Source organism: Eucyclogobius newberryi, unplaced genomic scaffold (genome assembly GCF_026437365.1).
Source record: "Eucyclogobius newberryi isolate DKJ021-1_F unplaced genomic scaffold, fEucNew1.0.hap1 SCAF_7, whole genome shotgun sequence".
Taxonomy (NCBI): domain Eukaryota; kingdom Metazoa; phylum Chordata; class Actinopteri; order Gobiiformes; family Gobiidae; genus Eucyclogobius; species Eucyclogobius newberryi.
The window spans coordinates 18,836,838-18,854,682 of record NW_027316389.1 but is presented as its reverse complement, the minus strand read 5'-3'; the positions used below and the strand labels follow the sequence as shown (position 1 = coordinate 18,854,682).

At 43.5% G+C, this 17,845-nt stretch overlaps 1 protein-coding gene across 1 annotated transcript; it reads right to left on the bottom strand.

Annotated features, from left to right (window-relative positions):
- Nucleotides 1-4,950: 4,950 nt before the first annotated feature.
- irak4 (interleukin-1 receptor-associated kinase 4) lies at nt 4,951-16,750 on the bottom strand. Its single transcript, XM_072435755.1, has 11 exons — nt 16,566-16,750; nt 13,817-13,962; nt 13,136-13,264; nt 12,059-12,249; nt 11,053-11,117; nt 10,547-10,661; nt 10,331-10,440; nt 9,072-9,258; nt 7,847-7,909; nt 7,150-7,314; nt 4,951-5,273 (listed from the first exon to the last, which is right to left on the bottom strand). The coding sequence occupies exons 1-11, from the start codon at nt 16,724-16,726 to the stop codon at nt 5,220-5,222; spliced, it is 1,386 nt and encodes a 461-aa protein (XP_072291856.1). The 5' UTR covers nt 16,727-16,750; the 3' UTR covers nt 4,951-5,219.
- Nucleotides 16,751-17,845: the final 1,095 nt, after the last annotated feature.

Below are 17,845 nucleotides of genomic sequence, written 5' to 3'. Positions count from 1 at the left end.
TTCCTCTCCTTCTTTGACGTTCGGTGCTTCCACCGTACAGCTTTATTCTTCAGGCTTCATTCGTCTGAGGAATAAAGTCTGGCGGTAATGCAACACTCGGATGCCAACCGCCATAAAACAACAACAACAACAACAACGGACTACGACAGTCTGAGGAATAAAGTCTGGCGGTAATGCAACAATTGGATGCCAACCGCCATAAAACAACGACAACAACAACAACATTCTTTAGGCTTTAATATTTCCACTGATGTCGCCGCTTGGTAGCCGTGCGTCTACGAGACTGGGCGAGGACAGGAGACCACCCCCACCCCCATCTCGTCACTCTGATCACTCTGACTCCCCACAAGCAGACCCCCATCACTCCGACTCCCATTTAGCGCCTTTAGCCTGTTTTCTATATCTGCCCAATCAAGCTCCTTTGTTCCAAGGAATCTCCCTGCAGCTTTAGCAATGATCCTGATCCTTTCAGTTCTGCTTTGAGTCTGAGCAGCACAGTTTACAACATCCACCATAAAGAGTACAAAATCCTCTCTATCCACAACCAGGGTATTCTCATTGATTCTGGAACCTGCACACTTGGGACCTCCACTCTTGAAACCTTCACACTTCTTGGGAGCCACGCTGGCCTTTCTCATTTCGCCCTGGCTGGGAGCAGCGCTGGCTCCTCTCTCTGTATTTACTCTAAACTCGTTACTTGAAACTTTCTTGACTGCATCTGCATAGGATATACCTTGAGAGACCTTTATTTTCTGCACCTCAGCAGCTCTTTTGCTAAACCTGCATCCCCCGTAGGCAGAGCTATGTTCTTCCCCACAGTTACAGCACTTCAGTTTTGCACCCACGTCACACTTCCCATACTCATGATCTCCTGCACATTTACCACACCTTTGCCTCCCTCTACAGACCGCTGCAATATGCCCAAAGCGCTGGCACTTAAAGCAACGCAGGGGCGGCGGAACATATGGCCTGACGCTATAGCACATGTACCCAATGAACACCTTACTAGGCAGGCACCTCCCTTCAAGTGTTACCATTACCGACAAGCTGTCACATCTTACCCCAAACCGGGTCACCTTCAAACGCCTAGCGTCCACCACCGTAACTCCAGTCAAATTCTCCTTAACTTCATCCACAGACGTCGCCGTAGGGACACCTACGATAACTCCTCTGACCGTGTTTCTTTCAGCATTAGACACAAGAATGTCCTTTCCACCCAGACGTTTAGTTCCAATCGCCTTCCGTTGCTGAGCCGCGTCCTTGCACACGACCAGCAGCGAGCCATCTCTAAGGACACTCGCACTCTTGATCACTCCCACAGCTACAGTTAGGCTCCTTGACAATGCCACCGAATTCCACTCCTTAAAGGATGCACTATCCTGTGCAAGCTTTATGATCACCTTACAGTCTCTGCTCTCACCCCGGATATCAATAGCTTCAGCCTCATCCTGCTGCTCATTCCCAGAACCCTTGGACGAGCTAAGGGACTTTTTACGTTTCCGGGCACGTGCAGGCAGAAAAGGCTGCTCCTCCACGCCGTCCAGAACGTCTTCCATCCCCGATCCACTCTCCTCCGCCATCTCCCGTCTCTCCAGCCGTTGTGTCAGAGACCAACCGGCTTTATTGTTGTTGTTGCGGTTGGTCTCTGAAACAACAACAACTATTCTAGTCACAAAGACATATCATGACCTCATGGGCTTTGTAACACCAAAGCAATGGAAGGAGTACTTTTACGGACTGCGACAGAGTCTGAGGACTACGTCTGGCGTGGGACAAAGTCTGAGGAATAAAGTCTGGCGGTAATGCAACACTTGGATGCCAACCGCCATAAAACAACAACAACAACTACGACAAAGTCTGAGGAATAAAGTCTGGCGGTAATGCAACACTTGGATGCCAACCGCCATAAAACAACAACAACAACAACAACTACGACAAAGTCTGAGGAATAAAGTCTGGCGGTAATGCAACAATTGGATGCCAACCGCCATAAAACAACAACAACAGTCCCGAGTCTTTAAAACTGACTTTGCGTTGCCTTCTCCATTATCAACTTTAAGTATGGGAATATGTAATGTTTATGTTTAATATTCCACCAGAACCGGTTCTCAGTTTTGTCCCTCTGTAACTGGAGAGTCAGAACCCGTTTTTAGGAGCCAGCATTTAGTGAGCGGAAAACGGCTGAACCGGAGCAGAGCGGTGCTGGTTCTGATGCTTAGCTGACCACTGCAGACAGAGAACCAGGACTAAATCATCTGCATCTATTTCACTTATTTACTGGCATCGTCTGATTAGGGCTGCAACCATGAAGTAACTTGTCATCGTTATCTGCACCACGGACTCTTGAAACACCTTTTATTTTGTTTAATTTAGTTTATATTCTCTAACTAGAAGCCTTCACCATTGTTCAGACTTCACTTGGTTAAATAGCAATAATCTTTCTCACTGTACTGACTAGTTAACTACTAAAACAGCCCTAATTCTGGCGATATTTTAAACAAAGCCATTGTTTAGTTTCTAGCATGTTAGAAAAGTATGATCGCCTTTAGCTCTCTCATAGTCCACTGTGTTTTTATTTTTACTATTTTATTTTTCATCAGAACATAAAACATACACAAACTCAACAACAATTATTACACCAGAAGAGGGGGTAAAAAAATAAATGAAGCAAAACAAATGATACGGAAAATTAAAATATAAATCATAATAAATAAGTCCACTGTGTTTCATCCAGACTAGTTTTAACTCAGGTCCACCGTCTCCCTGATGTGCCCGTGTCCCGTCCTCTCCGACCGTCTCCTGGAGCTGTGGACGGTACAGAGCCTCAGCATCACCCGGCGTGGCAGCGTCACCCGGCGTGGCAGCGTCACCCGGCGGGGCAGCGTCACCCGGCGGGGCAGCGTCACCCGGCGGGGCAGCGTCACCCGGCGGGGCAGCGTCACTACTTTTACGGACTACGACAGAGTCTGAGGACTACGAAACGTCTGGCGGTAATGCAACACTCGGATGCCAACCGCCATAAAACAACAACAACAACAACAACAACAACCCGGCGGGGCAGCGTCACCCGACGGGGCAGCATCACCCGGCGGGCAGGCGGGGCAGCGTCACCCGGCGGGCAGGCGGGGCAGCGTCACCCGGCGGGGCAGCGTCACCCGGCGGGGCAGCGTCACCCGGCGGGGCAGCGTCACCCGGCGGGGCAGCGACAGAGGTATCTACAGTACCACACTTTTCCACGCGACTGTTCACACATCAGGGGCATATTTAATGATGATTTAGGCCTAGATCTATAACTGTAAAAGATCATTTATGTTCATCATCTCTAGAGGAAACCCCAGATAACATGTTCAGCTGTCCTGACATCACAGCCCCAAAGTTAAAGGTGCACTCTGTAACTTTTCTGTCGGAGCATCTACCGCCTGCTGCTCGACTGCAAAGGGATTTCCAGAGCATCAGATCAAATCACACTTTAAATAAAGACCGAGGAAAATGTTACAACATGATTGCTTTGCCTGGAATATTCCACAGCGTGGCATTAAATAAATCCAGCTGGCATTTAATGGCAATGTATGGCTCTTCTCCTGCAGGGGGCGCTGATAGCTCTCGACCAAAACACCAAACAGCAACAGCACTTAAACATGATTTACTTTTGAAGGATTGTATCTTTCAGCTTCCTGTTTATTGGCAATATCGTTCCCACTTTCAGTCTTTTCAAAATATTTAAGATTTTGTTTTTATTTGATCATTTCTATGGCAACAGTGCTAGATTTTCATCACCCTGAAACCCAAGAATAGAAACTAAATTATAACTGCTTAACTACCAGAGATATAAAATACACCACCACCACCAAAATGATCTGAAAATCATAAAATTTTATTTCAGGAATTTATTATTATATATGAGTCCGTCTCTCAGTGTTGGGAATTGACAAAATCAAATCAATCAATTACTTATTTTCCTCACTGTAAGTCTTAATAATAATAAACCAAAAGAGGAAAATACAGTCACAAAATTATGAATAAGTTAATTATTAGTAAGGAAAGTAATGAAACTTCACCTTTACATTGCTCGTTCTTCCTGCAAAAATCTCCACCTCTTGTGTTAATTTGAAAAAATACAATACTTTAAAGACATTCACAAAAGAGCACCATGGAAACAAAAACAATAGATCATCTTTAGTTTTAAATTGTAACCACAATCCTGATTCATCACAACTCTCGGCTCGACATTGTAATGTTTATTTTGTTGAATTTCATTACAATTTGGGTCAAAACGGCCAATAACACCTCAGTTCATGTCATATATAGTTGTAACACACTGCACACGTCACTTAAACGTGCCTCAACACTCTGTGACGAAGGCGTCGCACATCTACTTAAAGGAACAGTATGTCACTTTTCTGGTGCCGTGCTTGTTATCGCCGTCATTTTAATACTCGTTTTGAAGTGTGGCGTAACAGCTTATATATATTTATTAAAACACTGTTGCTTTGCCAGGAATGTTCCACAGTATAGTATGAACTTATTTCATGTACCGTATTTTCCACATTGTCAACGGTCCATTTTTGATAATTTTTCATATATAAAGGCGCATCGAACTATGAGGCGCATTACGCAAAACAAAACGTGTACCACATAAAATCGCTTCGAGGTCAGTGAGCACAACACGATTATCCATATATGAGGCGCACTGTAATTTTTTGAGAAAATGAAAAGCTTTTAAGTGCGCCTTATAGTGCGGAAAGTACGGTAAACGGCAAGATCAAAAAAGGCACTTAACATTTAAAAATCCTTACAATAAAAACACAAGTCAAACACAGTAAAAAAAAAAAAAACACACAGTAAAAAACAAACACAGTAAAAAAAAAAAAAAAACCTTTTTGGAGAAAATCAAAGGATTTTAAGTGCGCCTTATAGTGCGGAAAATACGATATTCAATTGCAGGTGTTTTTATTCCCCAGACTAGTTTTGGAGGCGTCAATCTACTTGAGAATGTTACGGATTTTTGTGAAACACCTCGACAACATCTCCATGGAGAACAGAAGGTTTCGGATTGACCTGCACAATGCCCTTTAACTTTGCCCGTCCACACATTTACGCGCCACGTCTACTTTAATACACATCATTTTCAAACTCGGGCAAAATGAGCTTGAACATAGCAAATAATACAGTATATTGTCCTTACACAATATAATACAATACACAATATTTCATAGCCTTCACTGCGAGTCCACAGAGATGTTTTTGATGACACTTTTCAGCTCGGCCATCACCTGTTGAGAAACACAGAAGTACAGTTTACACACACGACATGTGGGCATTTTTATATGTTTGCGCTGAACAGAAAGACCTGTCAGTGGAAGTGGACGATATGTCGCAAAAATAATAATATTGCAGTTGTTTTATTGGAGATAGTCTTAATATTAATATTCTAATTTTGAATGACACAATTTTAGAACTGTGAACTTGGGCCTCAGAACTGTTATGGACACGATGGATGAATACCTTTGAAATGTGCTTTTGGCGGCAGGAATAAAGGCCGTTACTAAGAGACGGATGACACAACCCCCCCACGACTGGACTGACATAACAACAGAATTTAAGACGAATGGAAAAAAATGACTTTTAAACTTAATTTGGAAAAGGACAAATTTTAACAGTTGATTTATTCTTATTTGTCTGTTTGCTTTCAGTTTGTTTTGTGGTTTATGTTTTATCCTTTGAAAAAATAAAACATTAATAAATAAATAAAATCAAGTATATCGTCTATAATTAAAACTATTAAAAATAACTGAAATAATAAAATAAAAATAATAAATATTGTCTAAATACTATTCTCGAGACCCCTGCCAGTGACCAGTGGTATCGAAAAAAATTGATTTCTGGACCACTATTGCTTGTCTTTTATCTCCGCTGCAACTAAATAAAATAACGCCCATTTAAACGCAATTTCCTCCAGCATTTTCATTAATTTCATTGCATAAATCTGCTTTTACAGCACTGACTCACCCCCGTGTGGAAGCATGTAACAGCCTCGCTGCTACACATGCGTTTGTTTATTAGCACAACGGATCGCATTGCATTTCAGTCTCCGCAGATTTCCATCTCTTCTGTGCTCAAACTCAGTCTTTCTCTGTTGTCATTTTGTCCTGTACACTGAAGGAATTCTCTAAACACACACCGACATATCAACCACGCATGCGCAGCCAGTGAAACGTGCTGCTATCCTGAGAACGAGGCTGCAGGTGTGCAGCAGCACGCAGGGAATGATTGACATGTGGGAGAACTACTCGGCTGTCCACGCCACGAAATGAGACTCGGATTGCGCGTCAAAAATCCTCTATTATTCCTTTAAGCACAAGTGCAGAGTGTGAAACGAGCGCAGTGTGTGAAGCGAGCGCAGAGTGTGAAACGAGCGCAGAGCGTGTGAAGCGAGCGCAGAGCGTGTGAAGCGAGCGCAGAGCGTGTGAAGCGAGCGCAGCGCGTGTGAAGCGAGCGCAGAGCGTGTGAAGCGAGCGCAGGGAGTGTGAAGCGAGCGCAGGGCGTGTGAAGCGAGCGCAGGGCGTGTGAAACGAGCGCAGGGCGTGTGAAGCGAGCGCAGAGCGTGTGAAGCGAGCGCAGAGCGTGTGAAGCGAGCGCAGAGCGTGTGAAGCGAGCGCAGAGGAAGCGAGCGCAGGGCGTGTGAAGCGAGCGCAGGGCGTGTGAAGCGAGCGCAGGGCGTGTGAAGCGAGCGCAGGGCGTGTGAAGCGAGCGCAGGGCGTGTGAAGCGAGCGCAGGGCGTGTGAAGCGAGCGCAGGGCGTGTGAAGCGAGCGCAGAGCGTGTGAAGCGAGCGCAGAGAGTGTGAAGCGAGCGCAGGGAGTGTGAAGCGAGCGCAGGGCGTGTGAAGCGAGCGCAGGGCGTGTGAAGCGAGCGCAGGGCGTGTGAAGCGTGTGAAGCGAGCGCAGGGCGTGTGAAGCGAGCGCAGGGCGTGTGAAGCGAGCGCAGGGCGTGTGAAGCGTGTGAAGCGAGCGCAGGGCGTGTGAAGCGAGCGCAGGGCGTGTGAAGCGAGCGCAGGGCGTGTGAAGCGAGCGCAGGGCGTGTGAAGCGAGCGCAGAGCGTGTGAAGCGAGCGCAGAGCGTGTGAAGCGAGCGCAGGCTGCAGTGCTGGACCTGCGTGATGAGCGGCCGTCTGTTCTTCTGGTCGTGGAGGCAGCTGGAGGCCAGAGCGTAGACAGACTCCGCTTGCCCCATCTCACAGTCGCTCATGCCTTTATCCAGAAACATCTGCAAAGTCAGCTCCTCGTCCTCGTCGTCGATGTCGTACCGCAACTCCATCTGCAGCGCCACAACGCAGGGTTTTACTTTATATTAGTGTCAAAAAGAGCTCAGGTACCGAGGCAAAAGTGGATAGAAACTGCAAGATTTTCTAATAAACGTGCAATAAAATAAAAAATAAAAAATCAGACGTCAAATCAATTAGAATAATCAGGGAATATAATTAGATTTAATTTTTGGGTTGTGCGTTAACGCGGACAAAAGAAAAACGATTGTCATAACAAATGAGGAAATAAAACATTGATTTTTGGAGTAAATGTTGAATTTGGAAGATAAAGTACAAGGAATTTCAAAATAAAGCTTTCAATCGTTAACATTTTCTCTTTCATTTTTGTCTTTGCCGCATTAGTTTGTCCGTCTCGCATCAGCTTAAAACGGCTGTCTAATGTCAATACTAGTTTAAGAATCGAGTCATATCGGGGCATAGATCGTTCAAGAACCATATTCACAAACAAACAAACACATTTTTGAAAACGTACTTTAAAGTTTTAAAAACGCGAATTGCCAAATTAAATATTCGTTGTTTTCTCACCAGGAGCGACGGTTCTCTGTCCTCGTCGGCCGGAGCGAGTCCAGACAGGATTTCCAACAGAACCTGAACACAACACACGGGTCATCAACAGTGAGAACCACTTTACTTCACAATGTCAAGTTTAAGTTACGATTATTGTGTGAAAAAAACATCACGATTTAACGATTATGATTGAGACTGTGACCGCACAACAGTGAAATATTTAATTTTCTTTATTCCTGTGATCTGACGCGTCACTGTTCCTCAAGTTTTATGAAATTTAACAAAATAAAGTTATATGTGACAAAAAATAAAAATAAATAAATAATAAATACATTTAGCTCTATTTTTGGGCTGTTTCTCGAACAAAAAGTACTTCATTTTGCTTGAAAAATTGTCACGATTATTATTTTTGGGTGAATAATCCTAATAATTAACCCAATAATCTTAAAATGACTTAATTTAGCTCAGGATCAAGAGACGGGTCAATCTGACTAAACTAAATAAAATAATAATGATGAAAAATTTCATTTAAAAAAAAAATGTTTTCCTTCTATTTCACTAGTTTTATGAATGGTCAAACTGTATGCAGTCGACATAAATATTAATGCGAGCAGTAATAGAAAGCGGCCTCGGTTTTGCTGAGAAAGTGATTTAAAGTGATTAGAGTAATTTCACGACACGGAGGAAAACCTGCCACGTTTACGTCCTACGATTTCACACGGATCAGGGGTTTTTTGCTCCTTTGTTCAAACGGAATTGTTAGAAAAAATAAATGTATTACAAAAAAAAAAAAAAACTCTTTATGTCGCGATTACGATTAAATTTCAAATGTGTGTTTTATGATCAATATTCAGCTCACGGCACACTTTAAATATGCCCGACACTGAACAAAGACTGACATAAGAGCACGTTTATGGATGCTAAAAGTGTAAATCAATCTAAAAATGAATACACGAATACATGAGTAAATGTAGGTTAAAACAGAGAACAAAAATAATACATTTGCTTGAACTATTTTATAAACGGCAAGGAACGAAATGCAAACACACTTTTCCCTTCCTCTTACGCCCCCTACTGGCCAGTTTTTGTCACGCTCGATGATATTAATTCCCTCTTAAAGACAAAAGGACAATACGAAAAAAAGAGTACGTGAAGCGTGATCACATTTAAACTAGGATCTGACACAAAGATATCGGTGATGTTCATGTTTTTTGCGTAAGAGTTTACTGTTTAACGCTCGCACCACTCCGAAGCTGAAGATGTCAGACTTGGGGGTGATTTGTCCCCTCAGGGCCTCGGGGGCCATGTAGGCGCTGGTGCCGACGACTCTGCCGGTCATCACCGTGGACGACGAGTGTTTGGACGAGGCCCGCGTCAAACCGAAGTCCGAGATCTTGGCCACGAAATTGTCATCCAACAAGATGTTTGCGCTGAGGGAAAAGAAGTGCGGTTAAAGGGCGTATGACGGGTTTATACCATTGTCTAACTTTGACTTTATTTGGTGTATTTGTACCTTTTGAACTTATAAATGATAGTTTTACGTCAATCGAGTTGGTATTTGGTGAGAAAACATTGAAAAAAATCGTAGAAAATGACAGGAAGTGACATCACAGTAGGGACACTCATTCCAGTCAAAATTTATGCAGAATTTACACAAAGAAACAACTTTTTTGACTCTCTAAACATGAATTCAACAAAATAAAGTTTTCGAATGAAAAGAAATTGTGACATTAGATGATTCTCAGTGTTTGCTGGGTAATTTCCCAGTGTGTCATCAATTACAAATCTTAACTGCTTACTGCAATTACTTATCTTAACTGCATTTTAGTCCAGTGAGTCGTCCAACCTGTAGGTGACACTTTAAATGTTTGGTTTAAGCGTGCGGGGAAAAAACATATTTTAACATTTGCGTATGACACGAAGTCTGAGGATTTATTTAAAGAATCACAAGAGCAACACAGGATTATCCAAACATGTCCGAGTCTAAACTAATGATGAGGAAAAGCATTATCGCATCGTTAAACGCTCATAAATATGTCTCTAAAGTGATGCATCAATCTACCGTATTTTCTGGACTATAAGTCACACCTTTTTTCATAGTTTTGGCCGGGGTGCAACTTATATGTATATCTGTACTTATATACTTATATTTATACTTATGTACTTATACTCCAGAGCGACTTATATGTGATATTATTTGTTATTTTCACACTTTCACACACCGCATTTCATACTCCAGTGTGATTTTTATGTTGTTGTTTTTTCTCTTATGCATTTTTTGGCTGGTGCGACTTATAGTCTGGAAAATACGGTATTTCCTTTGGTTAAATATGGCTAAAACTGCACTTTGCTTTGCTTTCTATATTTTTATCATGTAAGTTGTCAACCTGCTCAACACTTCTGTCTATTTACTACTTCAACTGCCTAAACGACGACGTCAAAGAAGTAAATACACAATAAAAGCAGTAAAATTCCATTTGCGCCGGAGACAAACCGTTTTACCTTTTAACGTCTCTGTGGACGTGATGGTTGGCGTGAAGGTATCCGAGGCCTTGTGCCGTTCCCAAGGCGACGCAGCATCGTTGGCCCCAGGACAGAGGCGCGCTGTCGTCCTGGAACAAAACAGTCAAGTCACATTATTTTCTGTCGTTTAGGCCGGCGGCGTGAAAAACGGTGAAGACAGTTTAACGTTTTATTTATTGGTATTATTTCTTTCACCAGAAGAGCCAGTCGGTCCAGTAAAGATCCGTTGGACATGAAGGCGTAGACCAGACACGGGTTCGGGCCGTCGCAGGAGAATCCAACCATGTCCACCAGGTTCTCATGTTTTAACCTTCAGATGAAAAAGTATAATGACTACCGTAATTTCCGCAGTATAAGTCGCACCAGCCAAAAAATGCATAATAGAGAAGAAAAAAACATATATGAAAGTATGAAATGCGGTTGCAAGTGTGAAAATGACAAATAATATCACACATAAGTCGCTCCTGAGTATATAAGTATAAATATAAGTATGTTTTAAAACTATGAAAAAAGGTACAGCTTATAGTCTGGAAAATACGGTAATAGTCCGACCGTTAGCTTAACCTTCTCGCTATCACGGCAAATATTCTCAAGATTTAAAGCTGGTTGATTTGGCGTCATGGAGATGTGGCTTTGCTTAAAATGTTCTGAGGTTTTAACGTTATATTTATTTTACAAAATAAGAACAAAATAAGAATTACATTTGCAGCGTCTGAATCTCTTGATTGAACTGAACGTGCAGCTCCTCCATCGTGACGTTTTCCACCTGTGGAGAAGAGGTGGAGTTAGTAATACGTAGTACTACGAAAGAAAGGGGAACAAAGTACAAAGGAAGTAGTTGTTCCTTTGTTAGACTAGTTACAACACACAGTACAATAAATACAGTATTGACTCTCATTATAAACTAGTACAAACCTTTATTTTATTTTATATTACCAAAAATAACCCCTTAATAACTCTTTTTGACTGCTAAAACTACGACAATCAGTGGTGGAAGAAGTACTTAGTTTAGTTAAACAAAAGTAAAAGTACAGATACGGGAGCAGTACCAGTTTAAAAAACGTACTTTAAGAGTAAAAAGTAAAAGTACTTCAGACAGATTTTGTTAAATGTAGTGATTTTGATACAGAATTGTGCATATTTTTGGTCAACAGCAGTTCATTCCAATACATTTTTAAACATTTCTAGTGTATTTTCATTTATATATTTAGTTTTTTCAAAGGTAGTACTTAAACTCTAAACCTTTACACAGTATAAGTCGCACCAGCCCAAAAATGTATAATAGAGAAGAAAAGAACATATATAAGTTGCACTGGAGTATGAAATGCAGTTGCAAGTATGAAAATAACAAATAATATCACATATAAGTCCCTCCGGAGTATAAGTATAAGTATAAATATAAGTATAAGTCGCACCCCGGCCAAAACTATGAAAAAAGGTGCGAATTATAGTCCGGAAAATACAGTATATTCTATTTTTTTTCAAAGGTAGTACTTATATTCTAAACCTTTACTCAGAATATCACTATAAACGTGTTCAAAATAACCCCTCAAAACACATACAAATTACTCAAAAGTACAGATACATACATGTCTTTCCTAATTGTGTACTTTGTTACTTTCCACCACTGACCGCGACTACTTACTTACGCAGTTTACATCAAATAAATACTGCGCAGTGAATATTTGAGCCACGTTTTGCTCTTACGGGGTTGAGCTTTTTCACCGCCACCTCTCGGTCCCTCAGCGTTCCCTTGTAAACGGTCCCGAACCCGCCCTGTCCCAGCCTGGCCCCGCCCTGTGACACGGGCCGCTCGTCGAAGCCCCCCGTGATCCTCCTCAGCTCGGCAAACGGGAACCTGCGGGAGCCCGGGACGAGGAGAGGGTCTGGAGCGCCATCTGCTGGACCACGTCAACCACAACAACAACAACAACAACAACAACAACAACAACAAGGTAAAGGCAATGACGTAAAACTGTTCGTATTTGACAGTGATGTTCTTTAAAAAAAAAGCAGCAAAAAGGAAACAAACGCAGTAAAATGTAGCCCATCCCATTAATCATTGTAGTAGAAAATAGGTCGTGTAAATACTTCTCGGTGTGTATATGACAGGTCAAGAGTACACAGAGTACACAGACGTACTTAACACAATTATATTTCAGATTTCACTAAACGTTTTGCCCATTCGTCCCCAGTTCGACCATTTTTGTGAAGTTTATAACGTCGCTTCCCGGTTGGACACGGACAGCGGACGTAACGTAGGTAGAGAACTGTTACCTAGCAACCATACTGTAAACAAAAGGCCTAAATCCACATCAATTGTACAATAGTTATCCCGGTGTACAGTGGAAGCGATTGTTTGACTTGTTGAAAAATCTAAATCGCTGAATGGTAGAAATGCCAAGATAATTCGAATAATCATCAGCTGTGACAATATAATCCTAAAAATGTTATAATAATAATAATCGTGACAATTTTCGAGGAAACATTTGGCCTTTTTAATTCAATCTAGAGTGCAAAAAAGTGCGCCTAAATATAAAGTTGTTTTTTTGTCCCATAATGTTTATTTTGTCATTCAGAAAGCTTGATTTCCTAATGAGGAATGTGGAATATTAACGAGTTACGACAAAGGGAATGACAGAAAATGAACGTGGTTTGCTCTCAGTGACGGTGAAGATGGTTAAATCGTGGTGCAACAATCGTAACATGTGACATCCCATCTGAACAGTCCACAGTCCTGGAGCATGTTTCCACCCCTGGCTGTGGTTGCTATCGGTTACAGACCTGTGTGGTTCTCCTGAGCGCGCTCCTGTTCCATGTGTATCTTGGTTTTCGTGTCGTCACCGATCACAGCAGTGGCTTCTGGGTCCGGCGCGGCAGCAGGAACCGGGTCAGGCGCAGACGGAACCTCTTCTGTGCAGGTCAAACATGTGTGGAGGAGTTAGAGGTGGAAAGTATCGGGTATTGTGCATTTTCTGTTGTTTGCTCTGGACCTTGTGTTTCTGAGATGCGACTCACGTTGTAATTTTCATTCTTGTATCTGATTATCTTCTGTGAAATGTGCTCAAATTTGTCTGTAAATGTCTTGGTTGGGGTTTAAGATTTTAAGATTTAACCTAGCGAAGTAAAAGATTTTTAAAAAAAATTCAAATTAAATGACAATAAAAGTAAAATAAAATAAAAATAAAATCAAAAAATATATTAAAATGTAAATAAACACATTTATATAAATAATAAATAAAATAAATAAAATAAAAAATAAATAAAATAAATAAATGTGAAAATTAAATGTGAAAATTTAAATTTAATTAAAATAAATAAAGATTAAATAATAATAATGAATAAAACACAATGAGAGAACCTTTATTTGTCCCAAGCACTGCAATCAGTTTCTTTTTTCTTTTTATTAAATATATATGCAGTTTTTGTTGTTGTAATAACCCTCAAATTAAGACACGCTTTTACCTGGTAACAAAAGACTAGCGGCTGCCAGAAGTTGCTGACTCTTCAAAATGTCCACCAGGTCTCGCACGGTGCAGTTTGTGGTTCCCCAGTCGTTCAGTAACTCCATCGTGGGACTTTTCCCTCGCGGAATACACAGTTCAAACTGCCTGAAAGAGAAATACACATAATTCATGGACCGGCCTCCTGCTGGTGCCAGAGTCAGGACTAAACATGGACCGGCCTCCTGCTGGTGCCAGAGTCAGGACTAAACATGGACCGGCCTCCTGCTGGTGCCAGAGTCAGGACTAAACATGGACCGGCCTCCTGCTGGTGCCCAGAGTCAGGACTAAACATAGATTAGCCTCTTGCTGGTGCCCAGAGTCTGGACTAAACATGGACCGGCCTCCTGCTGGTGTCAGAGTCAGGACTAAACATGGACCGGCCTCCTGCTGGTGCCAGAGTCAGGACTAAACATGGACCGGCCTCCTGCTGGTGCCAGAGTCAGGACTAAACATGGACCGGCCTCCTGCTGGTGCCAGAGTCAGGACTAAACATGGACCGGCCTCCTGCTGGTGCCAGAGTCAGGACTAAACATGGATCGGCCTCCTGCTGGTGCCAGAGTCAGGACTAAACATGGATCGGCCTCCTGCTGGTGCCCAGAGTCAGGACTAAACATGGACCGGCCTCCTGCTGGTACCAGAGTCAGGACTAAACATGGACCGGCCTCCTGCTGGTGCCAGAGTCAGGACTAAACATGGACCGGCCTCCTGCTGGTGCCAGAGTCAGGACTAAACATGGACCGGCCTCCTGCTGGTGCCCAGAGTCAGGACTAAACATGGACCGGCCTCCTGCTGGTGCCAGAGTCAGGACTAAACATGGACCGGCCTCCTGCTGGTGCCCAGAGTCAGGACTAAACATGGACCGGCCTCCTGCTGGTGCCAGAGTCAGGACTAAACATGGACCGGCCTCCTGCTGGTGCCAGAGTCAGGACTAAACATGGACTAGCCTCCTGCTGGTGCCCAGAGTCAGGACTAAACATGGACCGGCCTCCTGCTGGTGCCAGAGTCAGGACTAAACATGGATCGGCCTCCTGCTGGTGCCAGAGTCAGGACTAAACATGGATCGGCCTCCTGCTGGTGCCCAGAGTCAGGACTAAACATGGACCGGCCTCCTGCTGGTACCAGAGTCAGGACTAAACATGGACCGGCCTCCTGCTGGTGCCAGAGTCAGGACTAAACATGGACCGGCCTCCTGCTGGTGCCAGAGTCAGGACTAAACATGGACCGGCCTCCTGCTGGTGCCCAGAGTCAGGACTAAACATAGATTGGCCTCTTGCTGGTGCCCAGAGTCTGGACTAAACATGGACCGGCCTCCTGCTGGTGTCAGAGTCAGGACTAAACATGGACCGGCCTCCTGCTGGTGCCAGAGTCAGGACTAAACATGGACCGGCCTCCTGCTGGTGCCAGAGTCAGGACTAAACATAGATCGGCCTCTTGCTGGTGCCCAGAGTCTGGACTAAACATGGACCGGCCTCCTGCTGGTGTCAGTCAGGACTAAACATGGACCGGCCTCCTGCTGGTGCCCAGAGTCAGGACTAAACATGGACCAGCCTCCTGCTGGTGCCAGAGTCAGGACTAAACATGGACCGGCCTCCTGCTGGTGCCCAGAGTCAGGACTAAACATGGACCGGCCTCCTGCTGGTGCCAGAGTCAGGACTAAACATGGACCGGCCTCCTGCTGGTGCCAGAGTCAGGACTAAACATGGACCAGCCTCCTGCTGGTGCCCAGAGTCAGGACTAAACATGGACCGGCCTCCTGCTGGTGCCAGAGTCAGGACTAAACATGGACCGGCCTCCTGCTGGTGCCAGAGTCAGGACTAAACATGGACCGGCCTCCTGCTGGTGCCCAGAGTCAGGACTAAACATGGACCAGCCTCCTGCTGGTGCCAGAGTCAGGACTAAACATGGACCGGCCTCCTGCTGGTGCCCAGAGTCAGGACTAAACATGGACCGGCCTCCTGCTGGTGCCAGAGTCAGGACTAAACATGGACCGGCCTCCTGCTGGTGCCAGAGTCAGGACTAAACATGGACCAGCCTCCTGCTGGTGCCCAGAGTCAGGACTAAACATGGACCGGCCTCCTGCTGGTGCCAGAGTCAGGACTAAACATGGACCGGCCTCCTGCTGGTGCCAGAGTCAGGACTAAACATGGACCGGCCTCCTGCTGGTGCCAGAGTCAGGACTAAACATGGACCGGCCTCCTGCTGGTGCCCAGAGTCAGGACTAAACATGGACCGGCCTCCTGCTGGTGCCAGAGTCAGGACTAAACATGGACCGGCCTCCTGCTGGTGCCAGAGTCAGGACTAAACATGGACCAGCCTCCTGCTGGTGCCCAGAGTCAGGACTAAACATGGACCGGCCTCCTGCTGGTGCCAGAGTCAGGACTAAACATGGACCGGCCTCCTGCTGGTGCCAGAGTCAGGACTAAACATGGACCGGCCTCCTGCTGGTGCCAGAGTCAGGACTAAACATGGACCAGCCTCCTGCTGGTGCCAGAGTCAGGACTAAACATGGGGAATTTGTGTTTCAGTTTTATGAAGATGTGAGACAGGTTCTACTCTGACAATGTTCAAATCTAAACTAAAAAAACAGTTTTGGATCTTCTTTGCACTTTTCTCTTTCATGTCTGTATCTGTTTTGTGATTTTTGATGGATTGTTTCTCTTTGAAACGTGCTCTACGTGAATAAACGTGCGTGATGAGCCCGTGAGTACCTGACGTGGTGTTGGGAGTACCTCAGCTCCCCGCTCGGCTTCCTCACGCACACGATCACTTCCTTCCATCGGTCGTACGGGTCCAAAAAGTACGACAGCTCGCGACGTAAAGCGAAACTAAGATTACGCACGTACGCGCCGGGATCCACGGGTTTGTCCATCGTCCAAACTGACGCAAGTAAAGTCTCAACGCGCGAACATCTCTGGCAAAACAACTATTAAATGAGATGCTCAACAAGTGGTGTATTTCCCAAATTAAGCAACTTCCTAAACAGTGACGGGGGCGGGATTAAGGCAAGTCTCCGCCCACAACGCGGAAGCAAAACAACTAAAAGGAATGCAACACTAGGATACCAACCGCCATAAAACAACAACAACGACAACAGCAGCTTTTGTGCGTGAGACACGTGTCGTAGAATACATTTTTGGCATAAATTGGAGTTACAAATAAATTAAATAAAACAATATATATATATATATATATATAGTAAGTGTGAGATACAGTGGAGGATTAAGTGGCTTACTCAACAAACTTTGAAATACAGATAGAGCAATAAAACACAGTAAAAAGTAGCATATTCAAAATTCCGCATGAGTTTTGAGATTTGTTATATTTTAAAACGTTAAATGAAAATAATTGTGCAAAACTCATATGCACTATTTTCTGGAGAATTTTATGTGTAGGCGTTTATTTTTCTTTGCACAAATCCAGGACTCAAACCATGAAAGCGCTAAAATAATGCTAAAATAATGCCTTAAACCAAAGGGAAAATGCACTTCTTTTTTCTACTTTTCTGTCCATGTCAATAACATAATGGCGTGTAGTAAATAAGTAAAAAGTATCAACTGTAGAAATCAGTAAAGTAAAGAACAGACACAGGCTACATTTTTTACTTTTGTAACTTTGCACATAAAAAGAGTGCGTAATTTCCGCTTCTTCCGTTTTATAGTGAATTAAAGTGCCCCCTACAGGTTGGATGAGTCATTGAACTAAAATGCCGCGATAAATATATTTTAAGTATTGCTAAAAATTATTTAAAACATCACAGAATAGCACATGTTTTAGGTTTATAATTTCACTTCCTGTTTGTAATTGATGCCATCACACTAGGAAATTACCCAACAAACACTGGGCAAAAACTCATCTAATGTCACAATTTATTTTATTTGACAAATAAAAATATATGAAAGCGACTTTATTTTGTTGAATTAATGTTTAGAGAGTCAAAAAGAGTAGTTTTTTTGTGTAAATTATGCATGAACTTTGTCCCTACTGTAAT